At 63.1% G+C, this 19,442-nt stretch overlaps 2 protein-coding genes across 2 annotated transcripts; one reads left to right on the top strand and one right to left on the bottom strand.

Moving 5' to 3' along the window:
- Window positions 1–531: 531 nt before the first annotated feature.
- Window positions 532–13,591, top strand: LOC311510343 (transforming growth factor beta receptor type 3-like). Its single transcript, XM_084609935.1, has 17 exons — window positions 532–670; window positions 1,757–1,868; window positions 2,386–2,564; window positions 3,494–3,619; window positions 4,370–4,538; window positions 5,151–5,310; window positions 5,643–5,787; window positions 6,294–6,483; window positions 6,943–7,124; window positions 7,628–7,789; window positions 8,055–8,144; window positions 8,523–8,696; window positions 9,194–9,514; window positions 10,190–10,334; window positions 10,744–10,815; window positions 11,095–11,205; window positions 13,267–13,591. Exons 2-17 carry the CDS (start codon window positions 1,817–1,819, stop codon window positions 13,455–13,457), a joined length of 2,469 nt encoding a protein of 822 aa, XP_084466061.1. The 5' UTR covers window positions 532–670; window positions 1,757–1,816; the 3' UTR covers window positions 13,458–13,591.
- A 311-nt stretch (window positions 13,592–13,902) lies between these two features.
- On the bottom strand, window positions 13,903–17,943 carry LOC311510457 (uncharacterized protein; the record flags this gene model as incomplete). Its single annotated transcript, XM_084610121.1, has 5 exons — window positions 13,903–14,382; window positions 15,078–15,243; window positions 15,500–15,643; window positions 16,705–16,910; window positions 17,904–17,943. 5 exons carry the CDS (start codon window positions 17,941–17,943, stop codon window positions 14,168–14,170), a joined length of 771 nt encoding a protein of 256 aa, XP_084466247.1. The 3' UTR covers window positions 13,903–14,167.
- Window positions 17,944–19,442: the final 1,499 nt, after the last annotated feature.

Raw genomic sequence — 19,442 nt, 5'->3', positions numbered from 1 at the left:
CCACCTCCTGGCGCTCAACAGCTAGGGCCACATGAGTGCAACAGGGCTCAGCCCTGCCAGACGTTCACCCCCTGCTTGCCTGGTTACAGATGGGCGGAGTTACGCCGGGGAGACCAAAGGTGGGAGGTTGCGTCCAGCTCTGGGGTACGGCACATCAACAATGGGAGGGGGTTCACTTTGTTGATAAAGAGCATCTCTCTGTCTGTGCCCTACCAGGGACTGGCATCTTTTTGAGTGGTGGGGAGGGGGCTGGGATGCAGGACTCCTGGGTTTTGTGCCCATTTCTGGGAGGAGAGGGTTGGGATCCAGGATTCTTGGGTGTGATTCCCTTAAAAACCGTTGGGAGTCTAATCTCTCCCCTCCCCTGCTCTCTGGTAACCTGACCCTGAGGAGTTGTTATTTTTAAACCTCCCATTGACCCAGATTATTTGTATTCTTCCAATTATTTTTAACTTCCCTGCAGGGAGCAATGAATCCAGCCAGAGCAAAGGGACCCGATGGCCATGGGCCTCTAAGCCCCAGGGACCCACTGCTTTCTGGACTAGCATAAAAGAGCCAAGATCCCTTTGCAGCCTGCGCCCACAACCACCTGGAACCCAAGAGTCCTGGCTCCCAGAACCGCCCCCCCTCCCAAGCCTCTTTGCTGTTCTGCAATCAACGCTGCTGCAAGGTAAAGGTGCCCCGGCAGCCTGCTCGTGAGTAGGGTTTGCCATGACCCTGTTCCATGGGGATCTGGCTGGATGTGAGCGGGGGCTGGATTGGAGTCTGATCCCCTCCCAACTTTGCGTCTGTCCTGGATCCAGCTGACACCGGATCAGGCTGTGTGGCAGTCCCAGAAGAGGTACCCCAGGGACAAGTCAGCCCCTTGGCATGTCAGTGAGGGGCAGGGGTAGCTGGGAATGGGGAGGAAAGAGTGGGGAATGTTTCTATATGGAACAAGCCTGCAGAGGCACTGGGAGCCAGGACTCCTGGGTTCTATTCTGGGCTCTGGGAGGGGAGTGGGGTATAGTGGTTAGAGCAGGGGGGCGTGGGAGTCCAGATTCCTTGGTTCTTTACCATCCTCTGGAAAGGGAGATGGAGTCCAGTGGTTAGAGCAGGAGGCTGGAAATCAGTGGGACCGTGGGCATATCTTACCCTCTTGTGCCTCAGTTTCCCTATCTATAAAATAGCAATAAAGGCAAACCTGGGGAGTTGGGAGGCAAAATTAATCTCTGCAAAATGCTCTGAGATGCATCAATCTTGTAGGTAAACCTTCCCCACCCCACCCCACCCCATCCCAAACTGGGTAACCTGGCAGGAGGGGGAAGGAGTCTGGGAGCAGGGGATACAGGTTCCCTGCTAAGCAGGAAAAGGTAGGGGGGAGGATAGTGGGACACCCTTCCTAGGGGGAGGTGTCTAAATACTAGGAGGGAAATCTCATTATTGCCCTGAAGCAGCCCCCCCATGCTACTTGGGGGGAGCACTCCTGGGGTGTGTCCGTCCTTGTGTCACATACTTCCCCATCCCCTGTCTGGATTCTTGGGTGGGGAGGATCCCTAGTCTCAGCCAGGGAGTAACACTGACCAACTCGTGTGAGGTTGGAGGAGGTACATTCTGCATCCCAGACACTGAATGACTGGGCCCCTGGACTCCCCCTTCCCCTGCCCTGAAACCCCATCCCCCCCCCCAGCCCCCTCTATTCTGGGTCCCAGAAACCCCTCCCTCACCCTGGAGCACCCCCGGCACTCACTACAGTTTTGTCTTTCTCTCTGCCTAGGATCACCCCGCCGCATCCCCTGGTCAGATCGGGAAGTCCTGCACACCGGGATTGCAGGGGATGGCAGCTTGGAGCCCGATCCTGCTGCTGCTGCTGTGGGGCCAGTCGGCAGGTGGGTGCCGGGGGAATGGGGAGGCCAGTCAGGCCCCCACCGGGAGATGGATGGAGGGAGAGGGGGTGTCATCAAATGGTCAATGTGTGTCCCAGTGCCCTACTTCCACCCTAACCACTAGACCAGTGGTTTTCAAACTCTGTATTGGTGATCCCTTTCACACAGCAAGCCTCCGAGTGTGACCCCCCCCCCCCTTATGCATTAAAAAGGAGGGTAATTTAGTAGGGGTTGTGAGCCCTATGGAACTGACAGCTTGCAACCTCCCTGTAACCTTCTGAGGGCTCACGGTCCCCCAGTTTGAGAACCCCTGCACTAGCCCCCACTCCACTCCCAAAGCCAAGGATAGAACCCAGGAGTCCTGGCTGCGAGCCCCCATCCTCTAACCATTAGACCACCCTGCCATTTCTGGGCGGGCAGGAGGTTCCCCTTCCAGGCACAGACCAGCTGCCCCCACTTTGGGAACTGCACTCCTTTGTCTGGCTCCTGCTGACCAGGGCCCTTTCTCTCTCCTCTACAGCCGCCTGGCACTGGGCCCTGTGCCAGGCTCGCCCGCTGTCCGCTCACCACCCTGTGCTGGGCTTCTGGGAGCGGATCCGTGCAGGCACGGGTTGTGCCAGCCGGGGGCGCTCGGCCTCGGGCCGGGAGGTGCACGTGCTCATCCTGCGGGGGCTAGCGGGGAGGATGGGGGCCAAGCAGGTAGGTGGGAGGGAGTGTCCCTTCCCTGTTGTCTTCCAGCTTCACCCTGGGCCCCCCACCTCATCCCCCTTACCCCCTGCCCTCCATCCTGTGCCTCCCTCCCCCAATTCCACCGTCTCACCCCCTGCGCTCCACCCTGCCCCCTTCCGTCCATCTTCCTGGTCTCTGTCCTTCACCCTGTGCGCCCCAAGTTGCCCCTTCCCTCTGCCCCACCCCCTCACTCCCTACCTTCTACCTTGGCCCTCTCACACCTCCTCACTTCCAGCCCTCCACCCTGTGCCCCCCAACCTGCCCCTTTTCTCTGCCCCACCCCCTCACTCTGCTCTCCACCCTGCCTCTCCCACAACTCTCACCCCTGCCCTCCATCCTGCCCCTTCCCTCCGCTCCACCCCCTGGCCCCCTTCCCTCCAACTTGTGCCTCCTGCCCCCACCCTGTACCCCCACCCTGCCCCGTTCCCTTTGCCCTACCCCCACACTTCCTGCCCTTCATCTTGTACTCCCACCCTGCCTCCTGCCCCTCCACTCTGTACCCCACAGCCTTGCCCCCTGCCCTGCATCCCACATGCCTCCCCTCCAGTCTGTGCTCCATGCCCCCTGCCCCAATCCTGTCCCCAGCCCCCAGCTACATAGTCCTGCTTTCTGTCCCTGCCATCCCCATCCCAACCCCATGGCCTGTGCTCCCACCACGCCCCTTCCCCCAACCCCACTGCCTCACCCCCTGCCCCCACCACACTGTGCCTCCCTATAGCCACCCCTCCCACTCTTTTTGGTGCCCCAGCCCCTCAGCCGGCCACATGCCTGCCCTGTGCCTCCCACACCTCCCCTTCCCCACAGCCCCCACACCTTTCCCTGCACCCCCAGCCCCATGGCCTTGCCCCCTCCCCTATGTGTCTGAAGCTCCTAATGCAGGGTCCTTTGCTCCCTCCTAGGTGAGCCTAGAACTGGGCCCAGCGCCCCACGGCAGAGCCCCTATCTTTGTGCTCAGCTCCCAAGCGCCCGTGGTCTGGAGCCTCCAAACGGCCCAAGTGGCTCTTGGGGAGCAATGGACCTTCCAGGTGAGGGTAGGGGCAGCTATGGGGCTTGGGTGAGGGTGCCTGTGGGAGGGGAAGGGGGGTAGGAGGGCTGGGAGGGGAGGGCAGGGACATCGGGGCAGCTGGGGGACGGTGGGGCAAGCAGTGAGGGTGGAGGAAGCCTGGGAGGCTTGGGGCAGGTGGGGAGTGGAGCTGGCACAGGTGTGGGGGGAAGTGTGGGGCCAGCAATTGAAAATGGGGAGGGCTGTGGTGGATGGTGGGGGGCTGGAGGTAGCTGTGGCAGGGGCAGGTGAGCAGTGGGGGTGGAGGCAGGCAGTGGGAGTGGTGGAGGGGTGGGAAGGGGGGGCTGGAGGTCACTTCTCTTTACTGGAGCAGGGTCCCTGGATGGGACAGTGGGTGCAGAGGGGCAGGGTGGGGGCTGGGGACCTGGGAGCATTTGGAGGCAGAGGAGTTTGGGCCCAGGGGCAGCGAGAGGAGTGGGGTGGGTGGAGCAGGGCTGGGTGGGAGAGGGGCTCTCAGGCCCAGGAGCAGCAGGGGTTGGGGGGTTCTGGCCAGGGGCAGTGGGGATAGGGGCCCAGGTTGGGAGGCCGAGGTATTGATGGTTGGAGGATCCTCCCCTCGACAGTTAGCCCTGGGGCTAGGAGGTGTGAGGAACCCAGGAGTCCTGGGAGCGATGGGGAGCTGTGGTGGGAGTGGGGGGTATGTGGCACCCCACTGGGGGATGGGATGTCCATTCCCCAGGTGACCTCTCACCTTTATGCCCCCCCCCTACAGGTCTCCCCGGGCTCCAGAGTCTCGGCCCTGGGGGGTGTCTCTGTCATTGAGACCCGGCTGCCCCAGACCCCCCGAGGGCTCCTGCGCTGGGCGCATGAGGAGCACGGCGGGGTCAGCTCCCTGGCTGCGTATTGGGGCGTCAACACGGTCTATGTGCGGCTGGGAGATGGTATGGGGGGCTGGGGATTGAACCCCCGTGTCAGTGTGGGGAGGGATTCAGGGTGGCTGGGGATCAGATCCTCATGTCAATAGCGGGAGGAAACCCAGGGGGGCTGGGGATTGGACCCCTGTGTCAATGGGGGGAGGGATTCAGGGTGGCTGGGGATCAGATCCTCATGTCAATAGCGGGAGGAAACCCAGGGGGGCTGGGGATTGGACCCCTGTGTCAATAGCGGGAGGAAACCCAAGGGGGCTGGGGATTGAACCCCTGTGTCAATGGGGGGAGGGATTCAGGGTGGCTGGGGATTGGACCCCTGTGTCAATGGGGGGAGGGATTCAGGGTGGCTGGGGATTGGACCCCTGTGTCAATGGGGGGAGGGGACCCTGGGGAGCTTGGACTCTGATCCTCATGTCAATGGGGGGAGGGGACCCAGGGGGCTGGGGATTGGACTCCATGTCAGTGCGGGAGGGGACCTTGGGGATCGGACCTCAGCCCCATGTACCTGAGGGAGGGAATCCCAGGGAGATATTGGGGGATCTACCCTAGGAATCCTACATTCCTTAAGGGACCTCCGGGGTTAACCCTGCAACCTCCCCAGCCCCTCTGCATTCTCGCTACCAGATGGGGTCTCGCCAGGTGCCTGCAAACCTCGCAGGAACTTCCTCTCCCCGACCCACTTTGCCTCTGACGTCCAACCACGGCCCTTGCGGGGCTGCCTGACCTCTGACCCCCCATGGGACCCCGAAGTTCACGTCATCCTCTCCAAAGGAGCCAGGCCCCGGTATGAACCGTATATCAGAGCATCCTCCGGGGCTGGAATAGTGGGGGGCTGTGGGTCGGGATTGAGGGGCACCAGCAGAGCTGGGGGGCAGTGGGGAGCCCAGGGCTGGGATAGCGGGGGAGGGGAGGGCAGCTGCGCATCAGGATTGAGGGGCACCAGCAAAGCTGGGGGGTGGGGGGGAGCCCACAACAAGGACAGAGGGGGCTTTGGGTCAAAATAGAGGGCCACTGGCAGAGCTGGAGGGCTCTCCACCCCTGTTGCTGCTCAGCCCCATGGCAGGAAATGCCCAGCCTAGCTGATGTTGGGGTCGGGGGGTCCTACCGTGTCTCCAGGCCCCCAGCACATCTCACTGTGGAGCTCCAAGCGCCCCAAGGCTGCTGCTCCCCTCGGCTGGAGCTGATCGTGGTGCTGAAGAGCGAGGGCGCCATCAGCTGGCTGGTCCGAATCCACCACGTGGCTGGGCGACTGCGAGTCCTGGTAAGAGAGGGGCTCCCTGGGGATGGGAGAGGGGTTACAGGGGCCAGGAACAGCCCCCCCCATGCACAGAGGCTGCTCCCCCTGACCCCTCCCCACCATCAGTCTCTCCCCCATGACCCTGACCCTTTGGCCTGATGCCCCCCCCCCCGACATCTTCTGAGCCCTCATGACCTTTAACCTCTGATACGGCTTCTCCTCCCGGCCTCAACCCCCTCTGGCCTGGTGCCCCCCTGTTGCCATGGTGAACCCAGGAGTCCTGGTGCCCAGCCCGGCTCCGCTGGTTCCGAGCCCTCTAACTCCTGACTCCGTGGCTGGGGTGGAGTTGCCCCCCTCTGGAACTCCCCAGCCCCTCCTTGTGCCGACACCTTGTTCACCTGGAGTTGCTCCTTGGTATAGCATTGCCCATGATGCCCTGCTCCAGCCTCAGCCTGATCACCCTGAGGTGGAGCACGGTCCGGGTTGGCCTTGGGCTCTGTCACTCTGCCCTGCCCTCCCTTTCCTTACAGGCATCCCACAAGGTCTCGGTCAGCTGCACAGAACCAGAACCAGACCTGGCTCTGAGCAGCAGCATGTCCCTGGGCCTGGCCTATGCCAGCGACCCCATGGCCTGGGCAATGGAGCAGGGGCTGCCTGGGGTCACATCTTACACGGAGGCCGAGCAGGTGAATAGGTTCCTGGTCATCGTGGGGCTGGATGGTAGGTGACTCCTTCGGGGGCAGGGAATGGGCACAGGGTGCAATGCCACGAGAGGGCCATTAGGGGGCCCTCCTGACTCAGACCCTGCCCTGCCCCCAGTGCAGGGGGAGCTGCAGTTCTGCCCTGTGGCCCCCGCTCCCGAGGCACAGCCAGACCCTTGGTGGCCCCCAGTGGTTGGAGAGGCTCATGCCCCAGATGATGCCCTCACGCCTGGCATGTCTGTCCTTCCCAGGGCACCGTCACATCCCAATCCCCAGTGCCATGGTGAAAGGGGAGAAATATGGGGGACTAGGACATAGAGCTGGGCAGTTCTCAATCCAGCCAGCAGGAGGCAGAGTTGCTCTCTCTCTCTCTCTCACACACACACATCCCCTCACCCTGTTCTTCAGCCCTATTCAACCCACATTGGCCCTGTTTCCTTCTTCCCCTCTACCCCCTCACTCTGTTTTCTCCTGCTAGGGGACCCCAAGGCTCCCCACCCCTCCATTCCACCTCCTAGACCAGCCAAGATCTCCCCAATGATCTGGGAAAGGAGCCGAGCGGCGCCAGGAGGCAGGAGCGCTGTGGGGCTGGCGGGAGCTCTGTCTGTGGCGTGTCTGAGCGAGAGGGTGGTAGCTCATGTCAACAAGGACATGCTCCAGGTGAGGAATTCCCTTGTGTAAACAATTCCTTCAGTGCAGCACTAGGGGGCGCTGTGCTGCAGTGAGTTCTGTGGGGGCTCAGCAGGGGGCGCTCTGCCCTCACAATCAGTGCTGGCCCCAGAGTGGCACTAGGGGGCGCTGTGCTGCAGGGAGTGTAGGTGCGGCTCAGCAGGGGGCGCGCTCACCTCACAATCAGTGCTGGCCCCAGTGCAGTGCTAGGGGGCGCTGTGCTGCAGGGAGTCAGGTGGGGGCTCAGTAGGGGGTGCTCTGCCCTCACAATCAGTGCTGGCCCCAGTGCAGTGCTAGGGGGCGCTGTGCTGCAGGGAGTTCCGTGGGGGCTCAGCAGGGGGTGCTCTCACCTCACAATCAGTGCTGGCCCCAGTGCGGCACTAGGGGGCGCTGTGCTGCTGGGAGTCAGGTGGGGGCTCAGCAGGGGGCGCTCACCGCTCGCAGTCAGTGCCGGCTGTATCAGTCTCATAGTCTCCCTCACCTGCCTCGGCCAGGCTGCCAGACTCTCCCCAGCCCGAGTGACCCTGCGGGACCCCAGCTGTGCAGCCCAGTCCAATGGCACCCACTTCCTGCTGGAGTCCTCCCTGGCCGGCTGCGGCGCCCTGCGCATCCCAGCCCTAGGCCCCACCTCGGGCATCGTGCGGTACCAGAACGCGGTGAGCTGTGGTATAGAGGGGACAATGAGGGGCTGAGTGTGAATGGGAGGGGGTAGATGTGAAGTGAAAGTGTCTGGGGGTCTGCAAAGGGGATAGTGTGTTAAGGGAGTCGAGGGGACCAGGACAGGGTCAATGGGGGCTGGATGGGGCTGGAGGAGCGGGAGAAGTGTGGACGACTGGGAACGGGAAGGCTGGGGTTAATGGGGCCTCGTCTGACGCTCTCATGTTTCTGATTGTGCCAATTGCTCCCCACCCCTCCCCCCAGGTGGTGCTCCGGGGCAGCGGGCCAGGGGTAGCGCTTGGGGGTTCCCCACTCCCGGCGAGACAGGCTGAAGATAGCTCGGAGTCCATTGAGGTGGGCAAGGGGGGAGGGGAGGCGTCTTTGGCTGGGCAGTTCTGGTGCTGCTGTGGGGCAGGTCCCTCAGGCCCTTTCAGTGGGGGAGGACCTGGGATTGGCGGATTCCGTCCAAAACTATTGGGAGCAGCTCAAAGTGGGGAAGCATGCTGGGCCCACTCTGAGCCCCCTTGAGCTGGGATGGGGCTTTCTGGCTCCCAACGGCTCCTGGCTCAGTGGGGACCAGGCAGCAGCTGTGGGGAGATGGAGGGCCTTGGTAGGAGAGGTGTCCTAGGGCTTGGGAAGACAGGGCTAACTGGGGAGTCTCTAGGACTGGAGTTCTGGGGGCTGGTCCCCATGTCCCCTACACCCCTCACACCCTCCGCTCCTTTCCCACAGTTCTCCTGCTCCTCCCCAAGCCTGAGCCAGCCGTCCCGCTCTGCCAAGCCCATCTTGGATCTTCCCTTCCACCTGGGCCGTGTCCTGCTCAGCCTGGAGGTCTACAGCTCGGAGGCCTTCACCAAGGCCCAGGGACCCTGCACGGTGTCGGCCAACAGCCGCGTCTTTGTGGAAGTAATTGAGGGGGAGGGAGGCACCATCCAGCCCCATGGCACTGGGATCTCCCTCCCCTCTGCCCCAGCAGGCCTGGGGCTTTGCCCAGTGCCCCATCACCTTGGGAAGGGCAGAGCTCTGAGGGGCTGTGCTAGCCAGGTCTCCCCCCGCCCCACCAGGCTGGTTAACCTGCTGGAGCTGTGGGGTTCTCTTCCCCAGGCCCCTTCCACACCCACAGGGGGGTTGCTCCAGCCTCTGGGGCAGAAGCTGTGGAGAAAGTTACAATATTAATCTGGCAGGAGGTCAGATTGGTGGTGTTAGAGCAGGGGGTCTGGGTGTCAGGACTCCTGGGTTCTATCCCCAGTTCTGGGAGGGGAGCAGGATCAGGGATTAGACCGGGGATGGGTGCCAGGACTCCTGGGTTCCATGCTTGGGGGTGAGATCATGTTTGTGGAGTGGGACCCAGCTGGCCTGAGGTGTCCTGTCCCCTCCCCTCCTGATCTCAACCCTCTGTGCAGGCTGCTCTGGCTGCCTTCGACCCCTGGCTCAGCTTCAGCATCCGCCTCTGCTTCCTCTCGCCGAGCTCCTCCTCCTCGCTGGACTCTCCCTACATCCTGGTGCAGGGGGGCTGCCCGGCTCACCCTGACGTCTCCCTGCACCCACCCTACAAGGGGGCTGCAGGCCAGGCACCGCCCTCTGGCTCCCAGGAGCTACAGCGCCTCAGCTTCCTGCTCCGGCCCCTCTACAATGACTCCATCCAATTCCTGCACTGCCGCCTGGCCCTCTGCGCCCAGGAGCCCCAGGGCCAGGCTGGGGCCTATGGGGGCGCCCTCCCTCAGGTCTGTACCGTGCTGCCGGATGCCACCCCTGCTCCAGCCTGCTCCAGTGCGTGTGGCTCTAGCCTGCAGGCCACGGGGAGGATAAAAGCCCAGCTACTGCTGCAGCAAAGGCGGGGGAGTGTCTCCTTTAGCTCAGATGGCAGAGGGAAGTGGCCCCAGTTCTACCCTGGCCTCCAGGGGTTGTCCCCCAGGCTGGATTTCTACCCTGGGCTGCAGGCAATGCTGGAAACACCTGGATGGGCTGGTGGCTGGAGGGGAGGGGCTGAGTCCCCCAGGACAATACAATGGTCCCTGCTGGGGGGGTGCCACAGGGGGCCAACTCTGCCTGTGGGTTCAACGCTGCAGGGGCTGCTCTGGGAGGAGAATGGAGTCCAGTGTTTACCGGGTCAGGCCCCCTGGCTTCCATCCCCAGCCTCTGGGAGGAGTTTGGGGTCCAGGTCACAGTTGTGATCCCTGGCAGGCAGCTGCGGGGTCTGACTTTCTCTCTGACAAATCAATGTCAATCTATAAAAATTCAGACAAGCGTGGCTGGCCTCAGGAAGGGGGTGGGATCCCAGGGCTGGGAACCGTGGGGTGGAGGGAGGGGCTGGTGCTGAGACTGGGAAAGTTTTGGGGGTGAGGGTGGTGAGGTGAGCATCCAGTACTGGGAGGAGGTGCCTGTCTGAGCCTTGTCAGTTTCAGTGTGGGCCCCAGGCCGGGGCATGCACCAGCAGCGGTGTGGGGGAGCCGGGCAGCGGGCGGTTCCAGCACACCTTCACCAAGCCCATCATCGTAACAGCGGGGAGCCTGGGCAGAGCCACCAAACCCACCCCAGGAACAGGTGAGACCTGGGACGGGTTGGGGGCTGGTTATGGGAGCAGGCAGAGAGACTGCAACACACCAAGGCCCTGATGCAATCACCCTGCAGTGCAGCACCCCCTAGCACTGGGCTGGGGCATTGGGGTCAGCACTTGACTGCGAGGGGAGAGCGCCCCCTACTGAGCCCCTGCCCTGCTCCCTGCTGCACAGCACCCCCTAGTATTGGGCTGGGGCATTGGGATGAGCACTGAGCCAGGGGAGAGCGCTCCTCACTGAACTCCTGCTCCCAGCTGCACAGTACCCCCTAGTGCCATGCTGGGGTATTGGGGACGGTCAACACTAACAGCCAGGGGAGAGCACCCCCTGGAGGAGATCAGGGGCTGTCTCCATCCTTCTCTCAAAGTGTTTCTGGCTTCCTTGTCCTCTCCCAGCAGATCCCTTTCTGGTGCCCTTTCCTCCGGCTGGCAGGAGGGGGAAGGTGCTGAAGGGAGAGACACCCCCTGGTAAGAGATGCCCCCTTCATATCACCCCCTAAGCCCCCTGCTGTCCCACTTGCCTTGCAAGCTGGTGAGAGCACATAGTTCCCCTTGGTTTCAGTGGGAACAGAGGGCATGCTGGGAATCAGGATTCCTGGGTTCTATTCCCTGCTCTGGGAGGGGGTTGGGGTCTACTGGGTGAGAGCAGGTGGAGGAGGAGTCTGGGAGCCTGGACTCCTGGGTTCCACCCCCCCCTCCCCCGCCAGCACTGGCTCTGCATCTGCTCACTCTCCCCGTTCCCCACAGCCCCCCTGCCCCAGGGCCTGGAGCTGCCCACTGTGGTGGGCATCGTCTTCTCAGCTTTCGTCATTGGTGTCTCTCTCACTGGGGGGCTCTGGCTCATTCACTCCAGAACAGGTAGGAGGGGCTGTCGGTTGAGGTGGGGGTCAGATGGATGGTGTCCCCATTGATCCAGTTGCCATCCATGTACCACCCCCCCCTCCCAGCTGGGCCATATCCTAACCAATACATTTAGGAGTCGGGGTGGGCTTGTCATGTGTCACATGCATGTGGAGGGGAACCAGGGGAATCCCTCTCTGTATCCTGGAGTCTAAAGCTACCAGCATCCCTGGAGCCCCAGGGAAAAGGCCCCTTAACTCTGGGAGGGGATGGGGGAGGGGGTCTTGGAGCTAGAACTCCTGGGTTCTGTTCCAGCCCTGGGTGGGGAGTGGCATCTAGTGGGTTAGAGCAGGGAGAGGCTGAGAGCCAGGACTCCTGTGGGGCTAATGGTTAGAGCAGGCTGGGAGTCAGCATGTCAAAGGGTTACTGATTCCTAGCCCTCTTCCCTAAAACACCCTTAAGTTATGTTCCCCTTGGCACACTGCCAGTCCCAGCCCTTTCTCCTAAGCTCTGACGGCCTTGTCCTGACCACAGGATTCACACCAGGGCCTTTCCTTCTAGTGAAGCTTCCCCCAGGCGCTCTGTCTTGTGCCAAGTTACACCGATAGCCTGCGGGACTCCCTGCCACAAGGTCTAAAGGTTTAGCTGGCGTCAAATAAAACTGGATGGCTGTAGCTAATGGGGGGGGTGGCAGAGGCAGCATGAGATGAATCCAGGCAGCAGATGACACTTGAAGGGTGGGATTCAGTCTTGACATGGGGGGGGGGGTAATCCTTGTTCCTTGCTATGAGCTGGTTGAACTTCTTGCCACAAGGGCGCTGTGAAGCTGGGAGTTTAGCAGGGTTCAGGGAGGGATTTGATGGTTCTACAGTGAATGAGAACAATCCAGAGACACCAGCGTGGCTGCCAGGCAGACCCCGGGGCATGGGAAGGGCTGCAGTCCCTCTGGTTTCCTTGCTAACTCTCCCTTCTCAGTGATGGCGGGCTAGGCAGGGTGGTGCAGCAGTCTGGGCAATAGCCTGGATGTGAGAGGCTAGGGTTCAAGTCACTGCTCTGGCACAGCTTCCCTGGGTGAGCTTGGGCAAGTCACTTTTAAAAAAAAAAAAGTGCCTCAGTTTCCCCATCTATACTAGGAAGCTAATAGCAGATGCCCTATAGTATGGGGGGGGTGTTATGAGGGTAAATACGGTAAAGATTGTTCTGGGGCAGCTACTACAGTAATGGAGGCAGCTAGGTGCTGGAGATGGGCAATTATTCTAGAGCTGCCACTGCCAGCAGGCCCCTCTCTGCCCAGCAGGGGGCAGCAGCAGGCGCCAAGTGGCCACCTAGCTAGTGCCCAGTATTATCCAGGGTGCAGGGGGGGGCTGCCCTGATAGGGATCCCCAAGCTGTGGCTCCCTTGTACGGTGATCCCTGGCCGTTCCTGCCTGGGGCTGGGCTGGGTGGTGTCCCACCAGCCGCCCCCCCGTTGCACTCCCAGGCCGGGGTTTCTAACACCCGGCTTGTTCCAGATCCTGCTGAAGTGCCACCTCCAAGTCCCTCAGCCCCAGCTGTGCCCCCCGCGTTGCCGGCACCTGATGCTGCTGCGGTCTGCGCCCCCCTGCTCTAGGCGCTCAGAGACCCAGGTACGGGGGGTGGCAGGACTCTCAGCCCCCCCCCCCCCCAATTCCCAGGATCTCGAGTGTGACTCATGGTGAATGAGGCACAGTTATGGGAGCACGGGGGAGGGTTGGGAGCAGGGGATGCACTGGGGGCAGAGCTGGGGGGAGGCAATGCAGTGGGGCAGAGCACGCACTAGGGACTGAAAAGTGCACGCTGCAGCTCAACCCCCCTGTGGGGGCTGCCTGGGAAATACCCCCCCGCCCACCCGTGGAGGAAGGAGATACCGTCAGTGCGGAGATGGGGCCCCAGCCCTGGGTGGGGCTGGGTGTTTGGAGATCCCCCAGCCTGGGTGGGATTCCCTGCTGCAGGGCGGGCTGTTGAGCTGTGGGGGATGAGTTGAGCTGTGGTGAATGGTGGAGCATTGGGGTGGATGGGGGGGTCGCCCCCACTGACCCATCTATCTGTCTCCCTCTGGCAGCTCACAGGGGCCTCCCTGTCCGTGCTCGTGGGGACACTCTGGCACTGGTCCCACCATCACCATCACCTCCTGCAGGCGCCCGGCCCTGTGGCTCCCAGGATCAGCAGCCAATCGGACTCTGCTCAGCACAGCCAGGGTGGCCACTGGGGGAAGGGCCTCTCCACCTGGCCCGGAGGGCCCCCTCCCTGTGAGCAGCAGGCCTCGCCCAGGCCGGAAGGGGCCCTGGGGCAGGCCCCACGGCATTGGGACTGCGGCACCGGCTGGTTCTTTGCCGGCTGCGGGGAGCGTTCACACTTTCTGGGTATAAACGTGACCGTGGAGGATGGGCCGGTGCTGCCCGTGTGGTGTTCTTCGCGGCGTCGCTGCTGCCAGGGGCCGGGACGCAGGCTGCTTTCCACTCACGTCCTTTAATTCTCCGCCGGCAGCCGGGGGAGGGTTACAGCGATGGGCCAAGGAGCCATCTCTGCTTACTGGGGCGCAGGGCAGAGCCCGGCTCACATCTCTCCCCTGCGTCGGGGGCCACAGCCCCACAGCTCAGCCCTCCCTCTCTCCCATCCCAGCCCCCAGGGGAGATGCTCATGCCAGGAGCCAAACCAGGCTGGTGCTCCCCCCTTGCCCCAGACAGTGCCCCTGACTGTCCTACTGTGCCCACCTTCAGCTATAGGGGGACCGAAGGTCTGGCTGGCACGAGGGGGTCACGAAGGGCAGGCAACTGAGTCCTTCTGCCGGCTCCGTCACGTGGTGGCTGTGGGGCCCAGCAGCACCTGCCAGGCGAGGGGGGGTGGGGTGCGATGGCAGCTTGGGGGATGATCTAGGAGCCCCCCTCAGCTCTGGGCTTTCTCCTCTGGCCTCTACAGCTCCCCCTGCAGGCTGGGTGTCCCAGACCCCACCTGTCTGGCCCCTAGCGGAGGGCACCCAGTGCCTGGCCACCCCCGGGGCTGTGGAAGAGCCCGTGGGTCTCCTGGTGGCGCCGGAGGTCCACCTTGCGCTGGAAGCCCTTGGGGCAGAGGGAGCAGGCGAAGGGCTTGTGCCCGGAGTGCTTGCGGCTGTGGGTGATGAGGTTGGAGCTCTGGCTGAAGGCTTTGCCACACACCTGGCATTTGTGAGGCTTCTCACCTGCGGGGAGAGGGAGAGAGGTTAGGTGTGGGTGCTGCAGGAGGGGCCAGGATCCCTCAGGCCTCAGCAGAGAGCCCCAAAACTCACCCAGGGTCCTGCAGGACTGGAAGGACCCTAGAGTAGCAGGGCCCCCACCTACCCAGCCGGCCACGGGCCCACGCACCCCCGTCCCCCTATACAGCCACAGGCCCAGCACAGCCTGGATCCTGCTTGGGCTGCAGTACGGGCATGGGGTCGATGCTTGCAGCCCCGTGACCCCCTTCACCTGCCCTTCCCTGATCAGGCCCCCAGGTGCTGCTGTTGCTCCAGGGAGTTGCGGAGGGTGGGAGCTGGAGCAGGCAGGAGGGACCAGTTTGTGCAGGGCGGGACATGGAGGCAAGTGCATCAAATGTCCCGCTGTTCAGTCCGGCTGCAGATCCCGGCCCGCAGCCCCTGCTGTCCCAGCCCTGGGCTCCCACCAGCTCTGCTGGTGCCCCCCAAGTCTCACCCGCAGCCCACTGCTGTCCCACTCCTGGGCGCTGGTACCCCTAATTCCCAAGCCACAGCTCCCCGCTGTCCCAGCCCTGGGCTCCCCAACAGCTCTGCTGGTGGCCCCCAGTCCTGACCCACAGCCCCTGCTGTCCCAGCTGTAGGGTCCCCCCCAAATCTCTGCCAATGCCCCCTGTCCTGGGGAGTCCAAGCCGGCTGCCCCTCACCGGTGTGGATGAAGGTGTGTTTCTTCATGTCGGATTTCTGGTGGAAGCGTTTCCCGCAGAAGGGGCAGGGGAAGGGGCGCGTGTCCGAGTGGATGAGCAAGTGGGTGGAGAGTGTGGATGAGCGCTTGAACTGCTTCCCGCAGATCCGGCAGGGGAAACTCCTCACCTGCAGGGAAACCCATCAGCTGGGGCCTAGCGGGGGGGGGGGGGGATTTTTGGGATCTGCAGCAACCCCCCGGTCTCCTCCAGTGGCCTCCCCTGTATAGCCCTGCCTTCACCCCCCACCATGTTAGACTCATGGCTGCCCCCTGCCCAAATGGATGCCCATCCAGGCCCCCAACACCTCCCACTGCTGCAAAAGATCCACCTCGAAACCCCCATTTGTATATCACCATCCACCCTCCCCCCCAGGCCTCACCCACCTCTGGCTTCCCTTTGCCCGGGCAGGGAGGGGCAGGCTGGTGCTGCAGGCTGCCTGGGTGTCCACACATCCCCCACGGGGCCATGGGGCTGCAGAGCGTTGAGCATTTCAGGTGGCTGCCTAGCCGCTGAGCTGCAGGGAGGCCCTGGGGGTGGGGAGAGAAAGGGGGTCAACAGGGGGAGCCTGCCCCAAATGTACAAGCTGGAATTGATGGTGGCCATGTAGGGTGGGGCTGAGACCGCCCCAAATTCATCCGGGCAGTGACTGAACCTAGCCCCTCCAGTGCCTGGACGTTTGTTGGGGCCAGCCTGGTTCACCTGCCTTTGTTCTACAGCCACCTTCTCATGAGTCTGACCCGGAAACCTCACAATTCCCCCCCTCCCACCCGCTTTGTGATCTGACACTGGGGAAAGGGGCCCACGGGGCAGCCCCTGGCAGGGACGGGGCTCGCTTACCTACCAGCCCCCTCCACCCAAGCAGGGCGAGTTTCCACCACACAGCGTGGCAGCACCTAGCACCCCCTACAGGGACAGAGCCGGCATCACACTAGGCCTGCACAGAGTGCTACACTCCCTGGTCACACCCTAAACAGACACAGGGTGGAAGGGTAAACTGAGGCACAGAGTGGGGGGGGGAAGAACTCACCCAAGCAGATCAGAGAACCCTGGTCCCCAAGTCCCAGTCTGGTGTTTTGTCCACTAGGCCACTCTGCCACTTGTGCCTGCCCCAGAGACCCCCGCCCAGCTGCACAGGGGAAGCGTAGCCCCATGCTGGGCAGCACCAGGCTGGGCATGGGGAGGGGGCTTCACTCAGCTCTGTTTAAAGGTGGGGGTTGTGAATGGGACATGGGGCCTTTCCCCTCTAGGGGGTGCCAGCTCCCATCTTGCCCCAGGGTGGGACTAGTTGGCTCAGGGGGCAGGGAATGGGACATGGGGCCTTTCCCCTCTAGGGGGCGCTGGATCTGATCCCGCCCGAGCTGGCAGTGGCAGGGAGTGGTGCCCGCATGAAGTGAGGTGGGAAGGGTTCTTCATCCAGTTCCCAGGGGCAGGAGCCTCCAAACAGCCCCATTGCTGGCAGCCCTGAGGGGAGGCCAAGCGCTGGAGAGGGTTGGAGCTCCGGGGCTGGAGCACGCGGAGAGGCCTTAGCTCCCAGGGTCAGCAGGGCGAAGGCCTCAGCCCAGTCCTTTGGGGGTGGGGGGGCCGTTACCTTGTCACAGCAGCTGCACCTGTGTGGTGGCTTGGAGAGGAGCAGGAGAGATCCCAAGAGGCCAGAGGGCTCCTCGGCGTCCCCTCCCAGCTCCCTCCTGGAGCACAGAGCCGGCGGCAGGACGCTCTGCACCAGCTGCTTCAGCTCAGGGCTGCGATAGCTGCTCCAGAAGGGCTTGAACGACACATCTGGGGGGCTGCTCACGCCTACGGGGAAACAGCAAGTGAGGGACTGGGCCATGCAGCCTTTCCCCTCCAGGGGGCGCCGGCTCCAGCTGGCTCAGTGGGCCAGTGATTGGGACATGGGGCCTTTCTCCTCCAGGGGGCGCCGGCTCCAGCTGGCTCAGTGGGCCGGTGATTGGGACATGGGGCCTTTCCCCTCCAGGGGGCGCCAGCTCCAGCTGGCTCAGTGGGCCAGTGATTGGGACATGGGGCCTTTCTCCTCCAGGGGGCGCCGGCTCCAGCTGGCTCAGTGGGCCGGTGATTGGGACATGGGGCCTTTCTCCTCCAGGGGGCGCCGGCTCCAGCTGGCTCAGTGGGCCAGTGATTGGGACATGGGGCCTTTCCCCTCCAGGGGGCGCCGGCTCCAGCTGGCTCAGTGGGCCAGTGATTGGGACATGGGGCCTTTCCCCTCCAGGGGGCGCCGGCTCCAGCTGGCTCAGTGGGCCAGTGATTGGGACATGGGGCCTTTCCCCTCCAGGGGGCGCCAGCTCCAGCTGGCTCAGTGGGCCAGTGATTGGGACATGGGGCCTTTCTCCTCCAGGGGGCGCCGGCTCCAGCTGGCTCAGTGGGCCAGTGATTGGGACATGGGGCCTTTCCCCTCCAGGGGGCGCCGGCTCCAGCTGGCTCAGTGGGCCGGTGATTGGGACATGGGGCCTTTCCCCTCCAGGGGGCGCCGGCTCCACTCCGGCCCCAGGGTAGGGGACTGGCTGGCTCAGAGGGTGGGGAATGGGACATGGGTAGTTGCTGTTATGTAAGATGAGGTTAGGTGGGTCTCAGTCCAGTTCCCAGTGGGGCAGGTGGCCCCATCGCAGAGCTGGCCACCTGCCTGCCACGGCCCCCCAGAGCAAGGCCAGATGGGGCTGAGAGGGGGATGGGAATTGCACCTGGAGAGGGAAGCTGGGAGGCTGGGGGTGATGGGCTGGTGTGGGATTGGGAGAGGCTCCCCCAGGGGAGGATGGGGCTGGTTGTGGGGGTTACCTGGCAGGGGCCGACAGGCCCAGCTCTTGCTGAAGTCCATTTCGGAGGGGGGGCTGCGCCGTGCCTGGCTGGTTGCCCCATCCCTATCCTGCACCCCCCAGTTTGCCAAGGTCCTGGGATGGGCTCTGCTCCCTTCCTCTGCCCCCTGCCCCAACTCGGGGGGCCAGGCCAGCGCCGGCCCTGCTCGGGGTGCTCCCCAGGCTGGGTCTGGAAGGAGGATTTGCTGGTGAGATTCTCTAAGCCTCCCCTCCACCCCCAACCCTGGGCTGGGCAGGGCAGGGCAGGCAAACCCCCGGCCTCCAGGTGAGCTCATGGGGTGGGGAGGTTTGGGGGTTCTCGCCACATTCACCCAGCCCCACCCTTCCCATTCCCTGCCCCTCCCTTGCTCTCCAGTAGCGGGTGCCCTTCTTCCCTTGCCTGCCCCCTTCCATTCCCCTGCCCCCTCCCGCGCATTCTCCCTTTGAGGGAACTCGTTCCCCTCACTTGCTGCCCCAGCTCACCCCTTCCCCCTGCTCCCACTCACCGCCAAGCCCCTCCGGTCGCTGCCCTGAGTGGTTTGGGCCCCTCTTGCTTCTCACCAGGAAAGAGCGCGGCATCCTGGCAGCTGCGGGATGGGGAGAGTCACTATGTGGCTGGCCCAGCCACTACCCCTTGGAGCCTGTCGGGGGCACTGAGCCAGTTGAGAATGGCCCGGTCAGGCCTAACCGGTCGCTGGTCTGTAGTGGGTCCCAGTAGGGGCAAGTCACTAAGCAACCCCTCCCGTCTCCTGCCCCTCAGTCATTCTCTGCAGACAGGAATGGGGGTCAGGACTCCTGGGCTCAGTGCCCAGCTCTGGGCGGGGAGTGTGGTCTAGTGGTTTGAGGGTGTGTGTGTGTGGGGAAGGACTGGGGGTCAGGACTCCTGGGTTCTGCCTGTCTCTGACTTGCTATGTGACCTTGAGCCAGTCCCTTCCCCTCTCTGTGCCTCAGTTGCCCCATCTGTTCATTAATCTCTGTGAAGTGCTTCAATTCACAACTCCAGATGCCCTTTCCTGCCCTGGACCTGACAGTGCTGAGTGCAAGGACCAGGCTTTGCATCTGTTTGTACAGCCCCATGCACAAGGGCGCCCAATAAACCATGGGGCTGAAGGGTCTGTCCCCAGGAACAATCAGATGCTACCTCACACCACTAGGGGCTAGTCATGACTCCTGCCTGGCCCCGCGAGGGGCAGGTCAGGGTATCCCAGTTAACTGATGGTGAAGAGACCTGTTCTGAGGTCATGCAGCAAGACTGTGCCAAAACGGATACTGGAACCCAGGAGTCCTGCTCCCAGCCCTCCCCCTCCATCTCTAAGCACTAGATCCCACTCCCCTCCCAGAGCTAGGAAAATAACCCAGGTGTCCTGACTGCCAGCCCGCCCCACTCTAACCACTAGACCCCTCTCCCCTCCCAGAGCTGGAAAAAGAACCCAGGCATCCTGACTCCCAGCCCCCATCTAGCTGCTAAACCCACTCCCCTCCCTCACCTGGAAACAGACTAGAGCCAAGCCGCGCCTCTGAC

Source organism: Lepidochelys olivacea (assembly GCF_965140295.1).
Source record: "Lepidochelys olivacea isolate rLepOli2 genome assembly, chromosome: 20".
In the NCBI taxonomy this organism is placed as follows: Eukaryota; Metazoa; Chordata; order Testudines; family Cheloniidae; genus Lepidochelys; species Lepidochelys olivacea.
The sequence above is the reverse complement of the archived record's forward strand: the minus strand, read 5'-3'. Positions and strand labels throughout refer to the sequence as shown.